The sequence below is a fragment of the Parambassis ranga genome, chromosome 15 (genome assembly GCF_900634625.1).
Source record: "Parambassis ranga chromosome 15, fParRan2.1, whole genome shotgun sequence".
In the NCBI taxonomy this organism is placed as follows: domain Eukaryota; kingdom Metazoa; phylum Chordata; class Actinopteri; family Ambassidae; genus Parambassis; species Parambassis ranga.
Genome location: NC_041035.1, coordinates 1,091,462 through 1,109,188, shown reverse-complemented (window position 1 = coordinate 1,109,188; position 17,727 = coordinate 1,091,462). Strand labels below are relative to the sequence as shown.

The window sequence follows — 17,727 nt, the reverse complement described above, 5'->3', positions numbered from 1 at the left end:
ATATATATATATATTAGGCCTTTTCCGCAGTCCTCTTATCTCGTAACAACATTACATTTTTTAATAAACAAAAAAATAACGATGAAATACAGTATGAAAAATATAACCTCGAAAAACCGTGCCAACAGTCTTATTTGGAATAATAACAATAACTTAAGCTTAAAGCAGGCTGCAGACCGGGATGCGGTTTAAGTGTTGCCGAAGCCTCAAACTTTCAGCAGATCCCGCTTGATTGGCTACCTGCGTGTTTGTCCACGCGCTGCCGTCTGATGTGTTCTCTCCCTCTTTCTCTCCCTCCTGTGCTCAGCCTCTCTCCCTCTCTCTCCCTCCCTCTCTCTCTCTCTCTCTCCCTCTCTCTCTGTCAGGGCGCAGCGTCCCCGCTCGGATCTCCAAACGTTTTCTTTTCTTTTTTTTAATTCTCACTCGGGTCAGAGCTGTGAATGAACGAGCCTCTTTAACATATTCAGACCAACGTCATCCGCTGGAAGGTGGATCATTCCGTGCGGACTATTCTATAAAACCCCCGCAGCCCCACTCACTGTGGAGGAACAGCCACAGGTTGGCCAGGCAAGGCTGGAAAGAAACTTTTCCTTATTAAACCCGAGCGGATTCTTGTCGGTCGCCGCTGAGGAGCCGCTGTTTGGAGGTGAGTCTCCTGTTTGAATCTCTGCTTTTTGAGACGTGGACGGAACAATTAGTAAATGATGTATTGAGCCTTTTTGCGTTGATTTCCACAAATCCCACCTTTACGTTAACAGGCGTGGTGAAGGTTTACTTTACCACGCCTGTTAATCTGCACTATACTGTATTCAAATTCTCTTTCTTCTTCAGCCTTTTTAAACCTGATTTATTGCCACTGCCCCTATAAACGCCGGGCTGCCCGGGGGGTTGGCTGAGCCCCCTGAACTGTACCTATAAAGGCGCATAACCTAATAGACAAGCCGGTGCATGCAAACCTGTAAAACTATTTGGAATACTTGACAGCTACTCATCATTTTGAAGGAGCAGCGGCAGTGGAATGAAGGGGAGTTTCCTCACAGGACAGAAGCATGCTTCTTATGCAGTTCATCCAGAGCCAAACAGTCTGAGCAGGCGCATCCATCCGGGCTAAAGGCGGGTTTATGTCCTCTGTAGGCTGCGAAAACATTTTCATATAATACATTCATATAAATAAATAGAGGAACAAACGATTTCTATTTAAATCTAGAAATTAAAAATAAATTAAAAAGTAATCAAAATATGAAGAAATAGAAGAAGATGCAGGAGGATACTAATGAGGTGACCACATGTCAGCCTTGTGCAGCATCACTGCATATTCCTGCGTGACACTGTGTGTGTATGTGTGTGTCCTCACTCAGACAGCAACAGGGGACAAGAAAGACAAAGAAGAGAAGACAGCCGGACGGGGGAGAAGCTTTACGCACAGCCGCCGAACGCACAGACGACACAGGTGGATGCTGGGAGGCGGATCAGATCGCAGGAGATGTTCCCCCTGGCCCAGTTTGGGGTGTTGTCGGCTTTGGCCACCGCGCTCACATCCGTTCTATCTGCGCTCCTGCTGCTGGCGCTGACCCGGCAGCTGTGGAGCCTTCGCTGGAGTCTGACCCGGGACAAAGAGAGCAGCCTGCCGCTGCCGAAAGGCTCCATGGGGTGGCCGCTGGTGGGAGAGACTTTCCACTGGCTGTTCCAGGTGAGAGCTTTTGATTTGCTTTTAACTGTTCAGGCTATCTGCGGTCAGGTCCGCGTGTTTTCTTACTATGATGTCAGTCGTCCAGTTTATTTTCCCCCACGAGTTTGAAGCAAGGCAACTGGTTCATGACCTGATGAATCACACGATTCAAACTCTCGGATAGTCGCATTTCATAACCATCTCAAGCTTTCATTAGCTTTCAGTAATTGATTATTGATGATAGATGTGGAAGCAATGGAAGCTCAAGGAAGCTCGTGCAGATTCTTGTGCAGGCTGAGTTCTGTTGTTAATGCAACATGTGCGGACTTGATGCTCGGTGCGTAATTCCCTGTTGGGGAGCAAAAACAGACGTTTTCTCTTCAATTCTTCCTCCTCTCTCCCTCATGCTCCGTCTTTCCAAAAGAGAGAGAGAGAGAGGAATGCACTGTCTCATCTCTCACTCTCTCTTTCTGCTGTCACATAGACTGGTTTGGGAGTAGCGGGTGTTTGAGGTTGCCTCACTGATTGTAAATCTTCCCCATCACACTAACATCTCAGCATCCAGAAGATGAAGGTGCCAGCTTGACACCCTGGATCAGACAGCAATCAGATGCAAGACCTCATGTTAAATTTGGCCAGATTTTACAATTTTAAGGATGATTATTTTGTTGTCACTCTAGCTATGTTGTGGCTTAATGTGTTAGTATTGCTCACAACAAAAGCAAAACTCATTTTTGTTGCCACACGCTCCTTTGAGGCTGATATTGTGCAACCTTATTCCCTAGAGGTGCTTTGAAGGTCTGTGCAGATATGGTCTGTCTGTCCAGCCGTGTCCTGCATAATTAAGGTGCAATGGGGCTGGGATATGAGGATTTTGCAGAATTATATTTATAATCATGGCTAGTTAGAGGCCAAAAAAGTTGAGAAATAAATTTAAATAAATTATTAACAAAATGTATAAAAGTGACTTTAAATAATAGGTCACTCATATATATGAACTAGATTTCAAGATACCCTAGCTTGACTAAAAATACAGCAATACAGAGTAAAACATTTATAGAATAATAAAAAAAAAGAATTTGCAACAATATATTTTCAAGATTTCAGTCATATCATTGTAGTTTAAAAATTCACGTTTCTTTTTCAGGGTTCCAACTTCCACATCTCGCGCAGAGAACGTCATGGCAACGTGTTTAAGACCCACCTCCTAGGCAAGCCCGTCATCCGAGTGACGGGCGCTGACAACATCCGCAAGATCCTCCTAGGAGAGCACAGCTTGGTGTGCACCCAGTGGCCTCAGAGCACCCGCATCATCCTTGGACCCAACACCCTGGTCAACTCCATCGGAGACCTCCACAGGAGGAAGAGAAAGGTAAGACCACAGTGCTCAGGTGTATCTGTTTTTTTGCACAGTTCTACTATCTGGCTTCTTTTCCATAGCAACAGTGTTTAGAGCTGTATTGTAATATACTTACTGTACTATGCTAACAGCTCCTTTATCCTGTCTCAACCTATCCACTCCTCCACCTGCCCCACCTTTTTCTCCTCTTTGCTGAGTATTCACTGAAAGGTGTTGACTGCTGTGTACTAGGTAATAACTTTTTATGGCTCCTTCTTCTTTGTTTCCTTAACCCTTTCAAGATCCTAGCCAAAGTGTTTAGCCGGGGGGCTCTTGAGTCCTACCTGCCCCAGCTGCAGGATGTCGTCAAGTCTGAAATCGCCAAATGGTGCTCAGAGCCAGGCTCCATCGATGTTTATGCTGCGGCCAAGTCACTGACGTTCCGCATCGCTGTTAGGGTGCTGCTGGGTCTACAGCTGGAAGAGGAGCGGATAGTTTACCTGGCCAAGATCTTCGAGCAGCTGATGAACAACCTCTTCTCGCTCCCTATAGATGCACCACTAAGTGGGCTACGCAAGGTGAGACAGCATGAAAACAAGCTTTTATCTGTTGGGCCAAACCACTAGAATTCTTAGTAATGTTATGACTCTCTCCAGGGGATAAAAGCCAGAGAAATCCTGCACGCCCACATGGAGAAAATCATTGAAGAAAAGATGGAGCGGCAGCAGGTGGAGGAAGAGTTTTATGATGCCTTTGACTACATGCTCTCCAGTGCTAAAGAGCACGGCCAGGAGCTCAGTATCCAGGAGCTCAAGGTGCCAGATTTAATGCAAAAATATTTACTTTAGACAACATGAAGCACATTCCCACAAACTATTGAAATGTAACAGATATGCTCCTCCCTTTGTTGCAGGAAACAGCAGTTGAGCTGATTTTTGCCGCTCACTCTACCACTGCCAGTGCCTCCACTTCACTGGTCCTGCAGCTTCTTCGTCACCCGGTGGTGGTAGAGAAAGCCAGAGTTGAGTTGGAGGCAGAGGACCTTGGCTATGAATCTCATCGCAGTCAAAGCCCATCTGGTGTCACTGTGGAAACAGAGGTTGCTGGTGCTGCTGCTGACATGGAGACGACCTGCCTGCTGAACGGAGGTTGTACAAATCACAGTGATGAGTTTCCACGGTCGCTGTCTCATATACCCTACCTGAACCTGGACAAACTGAGTCAACTCTGTTACATCGACTGTGTTGTGAAGGAGGTATTGCGCTTCCTGCCACCGGTGTCTGGTGGTTACAGGACAGCTCTGCAGACGTTTGAGTTAGACGTAAGTTTCTTTGGGTTTCTTGGCATGTTGACCGAACAAGTTTGCTTAGGCTAATACAAACGACTTCTTGATTAGTGTGTCATTTGACCTCTTGACCAGGAACATTGAAAAAAATGTACTTTCAATGGTATGTCCATTAAATGGCAAGAAAAAGCAGGAAATCCCCCTTGTTATAGGCAAACTGTGGCATCTTGAGAAATGTAGTAATGCACCAATTAAAGTAGTTTATTCTGCACTGTTGTTGGTCATATCCTTAAGAAAAAGTATAATGTGTAACATATAATGATGAAATGTGTAACCTCCACAGCTCCTTGTTGAGGTGAATCAGTTTGCCTTCACATGGCTAGCTGACCACCACAGCCTTCACATACAGAACTGACAACTTGGGAAAGTGCCCTAAAATGGCCCCATCCCTAGTCCATAAATACCACTTCTCTGTCCTCACTGTGCCCCCAATTTGCTGCATTTACTGCCAGAGGACAAGTGAAGTTTACAGTGATTGTAAAGGATTTCCCAGAATAGTACTGTGATGGCATTTGTTGTCCTGTTTTTCATACTATTGTTTTGACACTGAAAAAGTATTTGTTTAAGTGACACGAACGAAATCCCAAAGCTTATTATTATTATTTATATTTATTGATTGTCTTCCTACATCCTACAGGGCTACCAGATCCCCAAAGGTTGGAGTGTAATGTACAGTATCCGGGACACTCATGAGACTGCAGCAGTCTTCCAAAGCCCGGAACTCTTTGACCCTGATCGATTTGGCCCTAACCGGGAGGAGAGCAGATCAGCTCGATTCAGCTACGTGCCGTTCGGCGGTGGTGTACGGAGCTGCGTAGGGAAAGAACTGGCACAGATCATCCTAAAGACTCTTGCAGTGGAGCTGATCGGGACTTGCAAATGGACCCTGGCGACAGAGAACTTTCCCAAGATGCAAACAGTGCCCATAGTGCACCCAGTCAATGGGCTGCATGTGCATTTCAACTACAACTACCCACTTTAGACTCAAATGACAAATGACAGACTTTTAAGAAAAAAACATCCAAGAGATAGTTTCAGCTTCTGGAAACACTCTGGAAGGAGAACAATGGACTTGTCAGTCCTGTGATGCAGTTCAGGCCCTTTTAACCTTCCATAGACATGGAAGAGTTACATTGCTAGCTTGTAGCACTTCAGAATCCCCTCTTTGTTGTAGCAAAAGTAGATATTTAACCACCCTGACTATTTCGTAGCTTTCACTTTTAAGACACAAGCTCAGGTATGCTATGTTATTCATTTAGGGACATTCTGTTAGGACAGAATGAGAATTAGTGGGAGTGAACTGCAGAAGCCCAGGCTGCCCTGCACAGAGCAACTAAAAGACTTCAGGTGTGGTTCATTTTTATAGTTTCAGCATGTATGCATGCAGGAGAGGTCTTTTTCAGAAAATACACTATCCAGATAAAGTCTAGATGCAAAACCTTGGAGATATACCAGCTCCAAGGAAACGCTGCTTGTGAAGAACCTATTCATTTATTCAATGTAATGGAGCATATGACCCACACATGATGCAGGGGGACTGTTTTGCAATCGTCATATCTCAAAGTGGAACTTGCATTTGATTTTGACAAGTTGGGTCCACATCCAGGAACTTTTTTCTAAACATTAAATCTATTCAAAATGTTCTGTTTGTTTTGTACTATGAATGTTTATATATCCTGCTATTATGTGTGTATCAAATGAAGTAGCATTATGAATAAGCTGTATTTAAAATGCAGATGCATCATATCTGTTGTACTTTATCTGTAACAGTTTATAGATAACACTAACTTGTCGAAACCTAATTTCACTGCTAGAACATAGAAACATTTATTGTTATGAGCTGCATATATTGAGTCTACAATTCTAATTATTATGTGTCTTGAAGACTAATAGATGTGCTGTGAAATTGAACGTACAGATGGATTTGTGGAAGGAGTTAGCACTTTCTCCGCTTTACGGAGTCTGTATATATTTGTCCTATTTCTGTTGAGTGTATCCAGATGTAGCTGCTGTACAGTTAATGTAAAGAGTAAATTAGAAGATGATAAACAAAATTGTTTTGCCCCAACAGTTTGTCATGTCTGACTTTACCAAATTTACAAAACCTTCAGACTTTGGTTTTAGCAAAGTATAAATGTTGAATATTGTGATTATATTTTATTAATGGATTAACTTCATGTGGTTTATCAGGTAACCTGAAAATTATTTCTCTCCAGGTCTCCCTCCATGATCCTTGTCATAGGAGGCTTTGTATCTCTATATATGCAGATGACCAACCATTGTGGATCTCAACACTAAAACACAGTGCCAGGATAAACTTTAGGTGTAAACCATAGTCCAGATCCATCACTGCCTCATGCACATGTCTTGGCTCCTGTTTTGGCAATATAACACAAATCTAGTCCCAATGCAATCATTACAAACTGCACTAACTACCTCAAAAATGATTCTTCTTGTGCAGATTGTAGAATAAATACCAAATATTTTAGACTCAGTAATGGCGACATTTAGTGAAAAAAATGGTTAAATGAGCAAAAGTCATGCCAGCATGCTAGCTGCAACTCTGAGCAGACGAATCACATTTGTCACAGCTCTAAAAGGGACCTCCATCAAAATGTCCAATATAAAATGTTGCTCATTAAGCTTAAAACTATTTTAAGCCATCTAATCAGCTGCGATGATACAATTGTTTTAAGATTTTAAAAACTACATTACCCATGAGCAGCTAGTACAATAAACTCAAGCCAGCCTTGAGTTGTAAATATGAGCAGCAGCAAGTTTATCATATTTTGCTAACACAATGGCTGAAAAACAAAGCAATCACCGTGGTTACAGATCCAAAACTACAGAGTGAGATATTTTCTCTTAACAATCCCACTTCAAATCTGACCTCATTACAAACCAAGCTGACAGAGAGGTCACCACAAAGGTCACGGCTGAGGTCACCAGGCATTTCCAGCCTCCACCTGACCGCCCTCATTGACAGGCAGAGAATAGAATGAAGCTATGTGGCAGAAAATTAATGGGACACAAACAGCCTGGCCTAATTATGTCCGCTGCCCGTAGTTCTGCCAAGGCCGTTATCTGATGGACGCTCAGTCACTGTGAACTTGGCGACGTTTTGAACCAGGGTTCACTCCAATGCCACCGGCTGCACAGGTCAGTGACAGGTCAGCTGATGGGAGGGTGCATGGGAACCAGAGTGGGGACAACAACACAAGAGAAAACAATACAACACAAACTTGTCATTACTGTGCATTACACAACTGACACAAATTGTATAACTTGCTGCAGCAATGTGGGTTTATTGGTTAATTTGTTGAACGTTACTGTCACAATAATAAACCCATTATAGAAAAAAAACTACACTGGTAGTTTTGGTAACTAGCAATGGATCTGGTCCAAGCATGGACATTTAGATTGATGTCACTGTTAAATTAAATCACAAAGCTGTTTTGTGAAGCCTCATTGCTGCTTAGCTTTGGAAGGCTTGTGCAGAAATGTTATAGTGGAGCATTTTGTTAGACCTAAAGCTAGCAGCAAAGAGAGCAGAATCGACCACTGTGTGAAAGGACAAGCATTCATAGACAGCGGAATATGCCATAGGACATAATTCATATGATGAGGACATGCTGGTGATAACCAGAGTCATCTTTCAATTTTTAACAGGGGCCATGGGCGTCGCAGCCATGGGGGATGTGGGGGGATGTAACACCCACACTTTTTCTAAAATCACAATTCATCCCCCACAGTTTTTGGAGACGTAACAAACTAAACAGCCGATGTACACAGAATGACGTCTGTGAAAGGGAACAAACGATTCCACGGAGCGGTAGAGAAGACTCTCTCTCTCCCTCTCTCTGTCTCTGATTGTTCACACATACAAGAGGCAACACACATCGGTCAAGTTAGATTAAGTGACAGACCTTACAGCCAATCACAGTGAACCCGCCAGTTAGCAGATAAGATCAAAACATAAATCCCTACGCCAACATCTAGGAGGACTAGAGACAGCTAAGAATCTGGTGTAGAGAACATTAACTGGGAAGGAGCAGGTCTGAAGGTGAGGCAGGAAATGTAAGAACACTGCATCACAGTAAATTAGTGAAGCCACTTGCTGCCACAATGTAATATCTGCGGATAAATAGTTAAAATCCATCATGTGCCCTCATCACCACCTCAGCAGCTGTGTTGTCCCAAAGTTAGTTAGGGAGATGTATGCTAGCACATGTCGGCTCTTTTTAGCAGTCTCACAATCCTGTGATCCAGCTACACTCACCACCACTGTTGTTTTTACCGTGCAGTGTTAAGATGCAGAGAAAAATATTCTGAATAACTTAATACAGTGAATATGTTTCTTTAACTTACGAATCAAGGGTGTACTGAAAAAAAATGTGGGTGAATTGTAACAATATGAGTGAGTGGCATAAATGGCTTACAGCGTTGATCGGGGTCGTGCATATTGGAAAGTGTAGATATGTGTAGATAATGCAGTGTGATTCAGAAACACTAAGCTATAGCTGTATGCACTGACAGTGACAGCAAGCAGAACATGTCATGTCCTGGTAAAGTCAATATGTCATAAATAAGAGGTGTGTCAAACCCATTTAGTTACGTTCAATCTTGCTCAGATACCTGAAACCTCATCCCCCACACTTTTATAACGCTTGCTACACCCCTGACAGGGGCCCTTCCGAAAGGCAAGAGTACACAGACACCTATTGGAAATTTAGAGTCTCCAGTAAACATATCATGCATGTCGTTGGTAGGTAGGGGGACAGAGAGAGAATGTGCAGACTTCACAACCAGTGCACCGTCATGCCGATGCAATTTCGATCATCTATCCTGGAAATTGATGGAGAATGATGACGGAATGATGTCGTGCTTCAATGCCCATTCTCCAATTGCAGACAAATGCCAGTGTGTTTTCTATCCAGTAATTAGTTTAAATTATGGTGCAAATAATGTCAATTTGAGTAACTTGGCAAATGTCAAAAACCCCCAATAACTGGATTCTTAGCTTTTTTGTGTGGTTAAAATACTTTACATCACACCAAAATACGGCAACTACAAACTAACATATACTGTACATATGTTGTATATCCGAGAATGAGCTGATATATTAGCTGTTAGTTTTCAATTGGGGGTGGATTTTGCCCAGAGCGGATTCATAGAGGGCACATAACGGTCAACCTGAGGTCACCATTAAAAGGGGGGTTCCTGAGATCACAGTGATGAGGCTGCACAGAGGGAGTCCTTTCATCTGCCTTTCAAAAGGATTTGTTAAGCTCGCTGTCAAAGCTTCAACAGATATAATTTGCCTAACAAGTTTAGATTAAACTGCATGACATAATTCATTTGCACTGCTGCTTATTTTTTTGTACACTTTAAAGTTGATTTTTATTTTTATCCCCTCTAAGCTATAAAAACCTTACCACCGCAGAGTGTTCACCCTCCTCCTCCTATTTGTGTCCTCTCTGGTTCAAAGGCAGTTCTTGGGAATGATAAGGGACACCCATTTGTGAAATGAGGGGAAAAATGGGGTCAGATGGTGACTTGGATAGAGCGATTGGTGGCCAGTGTGTGTGTGTGTGTGTGAGTCTAAATATTTTACCTCCAGCTTGTGTTTTCTTTAAGTTTTTTTAACCACCGCCTCTCTTACATGAGAAACCACAACGCTGCAATCTTGGTGGTTTCTTTTTCATATGTAATTGAAAGTTGCCATTTTTGTGCTGAGTCAGTTTCAAGGACCCTTGGGACTCCATTGTGTGACTTTGAGAATAAAAATGGATTGGAGTTAACTTCTGGCTGCTGTGCAGTGTCACCAGGAGGTCATCCATCCTGAGCCCACACAGAAACACTGCCTGATATGTTATGGTTATGTTATGTTATGATATGTGGCTGTCTCTATAATAATGTAAAGTTGAAATGATCCATCCAGTGTAACCAAAAATGTAGTTGGTCACTGCTTTTGTGAACATGATTTCTGAATCTGGAGTTCTGTTGTTTTGCCCCAGTGAATTAATGTATAGGCTACATACAGTGGTGTTACACAGTTTCTGAACACTCTAAAATGTTCTACATTCATGTTCCAAAGCTTTAAAACCTATAACATTTTTTGTTATGTAAAAACATAGTAAAAAAATCATATGATCATAGTGAGAGTTTGGTGGGAATGACTGCAAGTTGTCCAGGTCCTGTGTCTGTAAAACAAGTCCAAACCATCAGTCCTCCACCACCGTGCTTGACAGTGTGCATGAGGTGTTTCTGCTGAAATGCTTGGTTTCCAGCAGACATGGTGGTGAACATTAAGACCACACCTCCACTTTGGTCTCATGTGTCCATAGGACATTGTTCCACCAGTGTTGTTCTTTGTTCAGATGCAGTTCAGTGAACCTCAGTCCTGCTTCCATGTGCTTTTTAGACAGAAGAGTCTTTCTCCCGGTAACCCTTCAAACAAACTGTACAGTTTGTTCATTCTTCTTTATATTTGTGTACACTCTAAAATCTGACAAGTTGCACTTACTTAAAAAAATCTTGGAAACAGATTGCCTTCAAAAAGGTAAGTAAGTATAACTATTAGTCTTAAGTTTACTTTACTTTACCTATACTTGTTCTGTGTACTTAAGTTTGTTGTATGTACTTACTTTTGTGAAGTTATGCTAACTTTGTTTGGTTACGTTATTTCAACTTAGAAATAGCAAGTAATATTCACTTGTTATTTACTTGGCTATATCAAGTTAGTACGAATTACATGAACAGTACCGCTTACTTAGTAGAATCTAGGAAACCGATTGCCTCATATGAAACAAGTAAGCACAACAAAGGATGATGAGTTCACAAGAAGAATGTTTATTTTTAAACAAAAATGCTATCATAAACATTTGAACAATGTGGCCAGTGAAACAAATGGAATTGTTAAATTAAAACAGATTTGTATAAAATGTTAACCTGCTCATGGATACTTGTATTGCAACTTTTTAACACAGCCATAAAATCTTTTGAAATCTTTTAAAATCTTTTATAATGAGATACATGCTTGTTTTGCAGTCAATTTAACTTATTTTCAGTCATGACAAATAAGTAAATGTTGAAAATGAATGTTGAATCGAAAACCATCATTGGTCTATCAGTGGGGGAAAAAACAGTAAAACTAAACAAAACAATTTTCTGAAGAAACTGCATCACATTTTTCCAAAATAATTGTTTAATGTGAGCACTTATGACAGCATGTGTGTATTGTCTTGCAAAGATAGATTAGAGTGTTGATATACTCTTTATGTTTGTACAACAAATATGAGGCAAAACCGGTCGTTGTGCCTAGAATGATTACTGTGAATGGGAAGGTTTGAATTCCCTGCCCCTCAGACAAAATGAGAAGGAATGCTTACCCGTTATTAAATCTGGACAAGGATCTCTGAAAGTGTATTGCCAACAATTCCCTTTTTAGAGTTGAAGAACTCCAGGAAAGTGGGGTGTGGCAGTCCAAGGACTCAAAGAAGTCTTGCTCTAGATCCCTACTTGCCACTCTGGTGAACTCTGCAAAAACCTTTAAAGACAAAACAGAACAGAAACAATATCTTGTACATAAGTGAAGAGAGAACCACAAAATTGGTAGACAAATTGCATGAGGCGGCCCATTTGTACTTTCTATATTTTTGCTTACCTGTTGTTTCCTAAAAAGAGCTGGCCAGCATTCCAACATTTGCTTTACAGATGGCTGCTCTTCCACAATTTCTTTACGTCTCAATGAGAAAGTTTGGCTCATTTTAGTGAAGCAAGAGCCGGAGACCCCACAGCAACAGAGTGAAAGTGGCCATTAGCCACGTGCTCCTAATAAAACAAATTGTAATAAAAGACGAAATTTGCATCAACTTTGTACAGAATTTTGGTGCTCACCTCGGACCTGTACCTAGTAGTTTTCCTCGGTGTGGTCTACCCCTGTTCTATCCATTTTATCTCCCTGAAAACTGTGGTGCGCAACTCCACTTAAAGTCAAGGTGGAGTGAAATTGGCTGTGTGGACATTAGCAGCCCTTGTTGATTTTACGTTTACACACGGACTAACTGCATTTGAAATAAACAGTGAATGTCCACAGCTCTTATCAGGAACATAAACATTAAACGCTCTCAAAAAAAAGCATGGCAATCTTAGTTAATGTTAGCTAATGTTAGTCTTAGCTACGTCAGCCTGTGTTAACATTACCATTAGTCTGCAAATAGTTTTATCTCCTTCTACGTGAAAAACTGGCTTGTCATCACAATATGTGAATAATAAAATCATAGATGGCACATGAAAATATATTGAAACTGAATAACTCACCTTGAGAGAAGGTCTGCTTCTTCCAACTATCACGTCCAAGAAGTTTCTGGAAGCTTCCCAGAGTGCTTTACTGCGCATGTGCACTGTTGAACTCAAGCCTTCACTCCAGTAGCAAAAAGTTTCAAGTCCAGTTTACACACGAGAACTTAGTTTTATACCGACATGAGAGTGAAACTTAAGTAAAGTACGCAAATGTAATTTAAGTAAGAATGGGTATTACCTTTTAGAGTGTAATACAAGGACTCAAGGACTATGTTCAGATTTATGTTTTATGAATATTTTATGAATATGTTTTTAAACACAAAACAAGAGGGGGTAAAGCCTTGTTAGAAAAATGCATTATTTGGGGATGACAATTTATATTCAATTTGATTTATATAGTGCATTTTACAATCAGAATTATACGTAAGAGCTTCACAGAGACCCAGAGCCTGAACCCCCTTAAGAGCAACAGTGGCAAGAAAAACTCCCTTTTAACAGGAAGAAAAAAGAAGAAACCTTCCTGCTGACAGTCGGCCGGGTAGAGGAGGAGAAGAAGAGGGAGACAGGAGACGAGGATGGAGAGAGAGAGAGGAACAAACATTACAGAGAACAAGACAGGCTGTTGATGTTGTCAAGCAAGATGAAAGAGTTGTGTTTATATATATAGAAAGGAAAGACCTTCTGAATCTCTCCTTCACACACCGAGGGTGGAGCAGTCTGTCACTGAAGCTGCAGGGCTGACAGGGTGTCCTGCAGCCCTACACACATTGTTTAAGGCTAACTGTACGCCTTACTAAACAGAAAAGTTTTAAGTCTAGTCTTAAAGGTGGAGGCAGTGTCTGCCTCTCGGACCCAGATTGGTAACTGGTTCCATAAAAGCGGTGCCTGATAGCTAAAGGCTCGTCCTCCCATTCTACTTTTATGAATCCTAGGAACTACTAGTAAACCTGCACTCAGAGATCTGAGTGTCCTATTAGGAACATATGGTACAATCAGGTCCTGCAGATACAATGGAGCTAGTCCATAGAGCCTTGTAGGTAAGGAGAATTTTGAAGTTTATGTACAAAGCACAGCTGAAAATGGGGTGCTGATGAGTGAGCAGAATAATTAATGAGACAGTTTTTAATAGCATGCATAAACAGAAAAATGTATCCAAACAGTAATTTAACATTGCTTGTTCAAGATCTGCAGATCTGAAGATTCTTTTGTTTCGTTTTGTAATGGCACAGTTTAAAGATATAAGCTGGTGTAAACAGCTAATGTAACTTCCTCCATTCTTTGCGTCTGCATTCCTTTGCTGTCAAAACTGTTTTAAGACTCAGCTATGCAAGAGAGAGAGCTTGAATGCATATATACTTAGAACTTCTGAACGTTAGTATGAGCAAAGGACTCAAAGCAGACCAGCTGGAGGAAACGTAGATGGTGGAGCAGTCTGAGGAGGCGGAGGAGGATGTGGGGAAGGGAGGTGGTGGGGGAGGAGGAGGAAGAAAAGTATGGACATACAGCCGTACAGGAGATAATTATTGGCTGTGTCAGACAACATCTGTTATGTCAGCATTCCAGCCGACAGCCTCGAGGAGGATAAGCAAAAAAAAAGGGCTGTTCAGAAGGACAGACAGACAGACAGACGCAGGAAGACAAAACATTCAGTCTGGAGACTTTAGCTCCATGTTTATGTGAGACTTCAGACTGAGAGGTCACAAGTTCAAACCCCAGTCTGCCCTGCTGCAGTGTCCTTGACCAAGACTGACTTGCCTCAGGCTGACCGTGACCCCTGACCTCAAAAGTGCCCTGAAGGTTTTTTTGCAGTGATCAAAAAGGACACTCCCTCTGTTTTTTTTAATTTTTTTATTTACAATTAAAACCACCATAATGTTTGTACTTGCAGTAGAGCACAACACAACACAACTCGTTAGACCAGACAGATCAGGCTTAAAAACCATGAGTTGCTCATTCGAAATACTTAAACCTGTTGCAATAAATGGAGATGCATGATATTTAGTCGCACTAGCATTGTCCACAAAGACAAGCAGCTTTATCAAGTGGTCAGCCTGTGATACAGAGTGTGTCCTAAATGTGCTGCAGATGTCAAACACTGCAACACTGCATGATGCAGCAGGTGTGTGTTGCCCTTTATTTTCAGATATTACCAGTATTTTAGACATTAGTTTTAAACACTGAAATGAATCCAAGCAGAGGAGCGTTCACCACATGTCAAAGATGTTAGTGTAATTCGTCTCACTGTGCTGCGAGCCCAAACAGCTTATATGATGTTTGATATACAGTGGTCCCCCGCTATAACACGGTTCACCTTTCGATGCCTTGCAGTTTTGCAGATTTTTTTTCATTCAATTTCACATGCTCTGTCCTGATTGGCTGTCAACAATTGTCAATCAATCTCCTCCGTGCTGTCTCCTGTACAGTACAGAATGTGTTTAGACTTATTTTTCTAGGAAGGTTTGAGCTTTGAGAGTGTTTAAACAAAGAGAGAAAAGTGTGAAAATATTAATGTCTGTCTGAGAAAAGTGTATTTGTGTGTATTGAGGGGTTTAACAGGTCTTAAAACATTGATAATAAATGTAAAAAATAAAGATGGAACGTAACCCCCGAGATTACCAAGGGACCAATGTACAATATATGTTTAATATCCACTTTAAGTTCACCTTGCTTATACCAGGTTGGACCTGCGTTTGTCTTTACAACTACTTACATTCTTGGTGGCAAAGGTCCAACAGGGTGCTGGGAACATTCCTCAGCGATTCACCTCCATATTGATGATAGCATCACATTGCTGCACACTCACAAAGTAAATCTGAATAAAAGATCATTTTACACATAAGGAAAGTCACAGTTTTCTGTCAAAATGCATATTGGAATTGAGTACAGACACAAATGTTGCAAATGATATCATCATATAGCTGCTTGTACGGTCTATGCTGCTACTTTGGCTGCCAAAACTAGATAGATGATTGTGCACAACATTTATTTACATATTTCAATAAATACCTTTGTCTGTTGTCAGGTTTTTTTTTAAGGTTCCATGGGTTCCATTGGGAGGGGTGTCACGTAGGCACTTTGTGGTAGCCTCAGTGTTACCCAGTGTGCTCTTCTGTTGCTGCCTCAGTCCATCTGCTTCAAGGCTGTTGTTCATTCAGAGATGTTCTTCTGCAGACCTTGTGCAGTGCTCATTTCAGTTCCTGTTGTTTTTCTATCAGTTCAAACAAGTCTGACCATTCACCTCTGACCTCTGACATCAACAGAGAACACTCACAACATCAGTACATCAGCAGTTTCTAAAACACATAGACAACTGCCTTCTATTACCCTTTCTCCCCATTCTTATCGTCACTTTCATTCAATGTCATCTTCACCATACATGCAGAAATGCCATGTGATTGGCTGATTTGCAGCTGAACAGTTGGGCCTAATAAAGTGATCAATTATTCTTCTGTTTGACTCAACACACATGTATGTGCATGTATGTGTAAAGTGTGATTGCTGACTTTCAGAATGGTCATTGAGCTGAATGGAACACATCCTGATAAAAAGAGTCATTTTGATGGAGCATTGCATTGGGCCTGTGTGCATCATGCCATGCATGCAGTCCTGATGTGGTTTGGCCATTTAGCCCTGCATTGCTCCTGAAAAGCCTGTGTGGAGGCTGCTTCTGGAAACCAGCCAATCAGAACTGAGTGGACTCACAGAGAGGGAGATCCCTCACTCAATTCTAAAGAGACAGTAACAACGGAAATAGTTTCAGAGCGGCTGATTTTTTTAAATCATAAACCAGGCAAAGGTTGACCCTCAATGAAGCTTTAGATCTGGTACTGTGCACTAATACATCTTCTTTAAGACAGAGGATTGAACTGACTGTTTGTCTGACTGTCTGTCTGCCTACCGCATACCAGAGTACAGTTCAAGAGTTCAGTTAATTCATGAACTCTGTCAGGGCACCACACCCAGCCAGCGGCACATTAAAGGCCTCTGTGTTTGTGCTGTTGTGTGTGTCCTCATGCATTAGTGATTCTTCAGTATGCGTGGAAGTGTGTAAGATGTCTGTACTTGAATCTGTGTTGAAAACTCCAACGTGGTCGACACACACAGGTGTCCTCACTTATTCTGCCTGACTAGACTGCGGCGTGGGCGTGGACACACGTCTGACAGTTCTTTGACACTACAGTTAAGCATTGCTGCAAAAGATTTTTTCTTAAGAGGAATCTTCATCTTTAAAGTGATAATGCTATGCATATTGGCAGAGAACGGAAACATCAACACAACATCTGTATGTCTGGTAACACATGTGTTTCCTAGCATTTGCCCCATTAAGCATTTGCACACTGGGATGATAATTCAGCGGTGTACCTATTCCACTGCACGCTGTTTTGACTTTTGTTGATGTGACCTCCTGAGAAACCAACCAAATCCACAGAGACCACACTAATTCTTTGTATAGAACACAAAAAGGACTCAGGATGGCCTTTTGATAAAACTGGCTGGAACATGATCTTCATTAAAATTGTAGTGTTTGAAGCATTTTCCTTCAGCTAGAATCCAAGGAAAGCTAATGGTCTCTTTAGGAGTAATGAGGATGGACAGGATCAGGAACAAGCACATCAGAGGGACAGATCAGGTTGGCTGTTTTGGGGACATCCAAAGATGGTTTGGACATGTGCAGAGGAGACTGGTTATATTGGTAGAAGGATGTTAGAAATGGAGTTGCCAGGCAAGTGGTCAAAGAGGTTTTTTTTTTATTTGGCTCATATTTGCCTTTGATCTTAACTATTTTCTTAAATGGTCAAAGGTCAAGGTTAGTGTCACCTCATGTTCATCCCATCATGACAGGGTGGATCAATACCTAAAGCAGTGGTTCTTTTTACTTTCCCTATTTTGGCTATCCATGTGCCATCAACATTAAAACACAGTAGTATGTAAGATCAGCTTTGTATTTGATCAGTGACACCTTGTCCTTACAATGATGTTTGGCGTTGTACGTGATAACCTGTTAATTGTCTAAAAGTAATACTGGCAAGAAAAATGAATTTCTCCTTTTTGTCACATTCTAGTTACATC

The 17,727-nt window shown here is 41.6% G+C and overlaps 1 protein-coding gene across 1 annotated transcript; it reads left to right on the top strand.

The window, feature by feature from the left end:
* Window positions 1–531: 531 nt before the first annotated feature.
* Window positions 532–5,951, top strand: cyp26c1 (cytochrome P450, family 26, subfamily C, polypeptide 1). Its single transcript, XM_028423277.1, has 8 exons — window positions 532–646; window positions 1,359–1,690; window positions 2,817–3,041; window positions 3,311–3,586; window positions 3,665–3,823; window positions 3,922–4,061; window positions 4,140–4,329; window positions 4,991–5,951. The coding sequence occupies exons 2-8, from the start codon at window positions 1,484–1,486 to the stop codon at window positions 5,333–5,335; spliced, it is 1,542 nt and encodes a 513-aa protein (XP_028279078.1). The 5' UTR covers window positions 532–646; window positions 1,359–1,483; the 3' UTR covers window positions 5,336–5,951.
* Window positions 5,952–17,727: the final 11,776 nt, after the last annotated feature.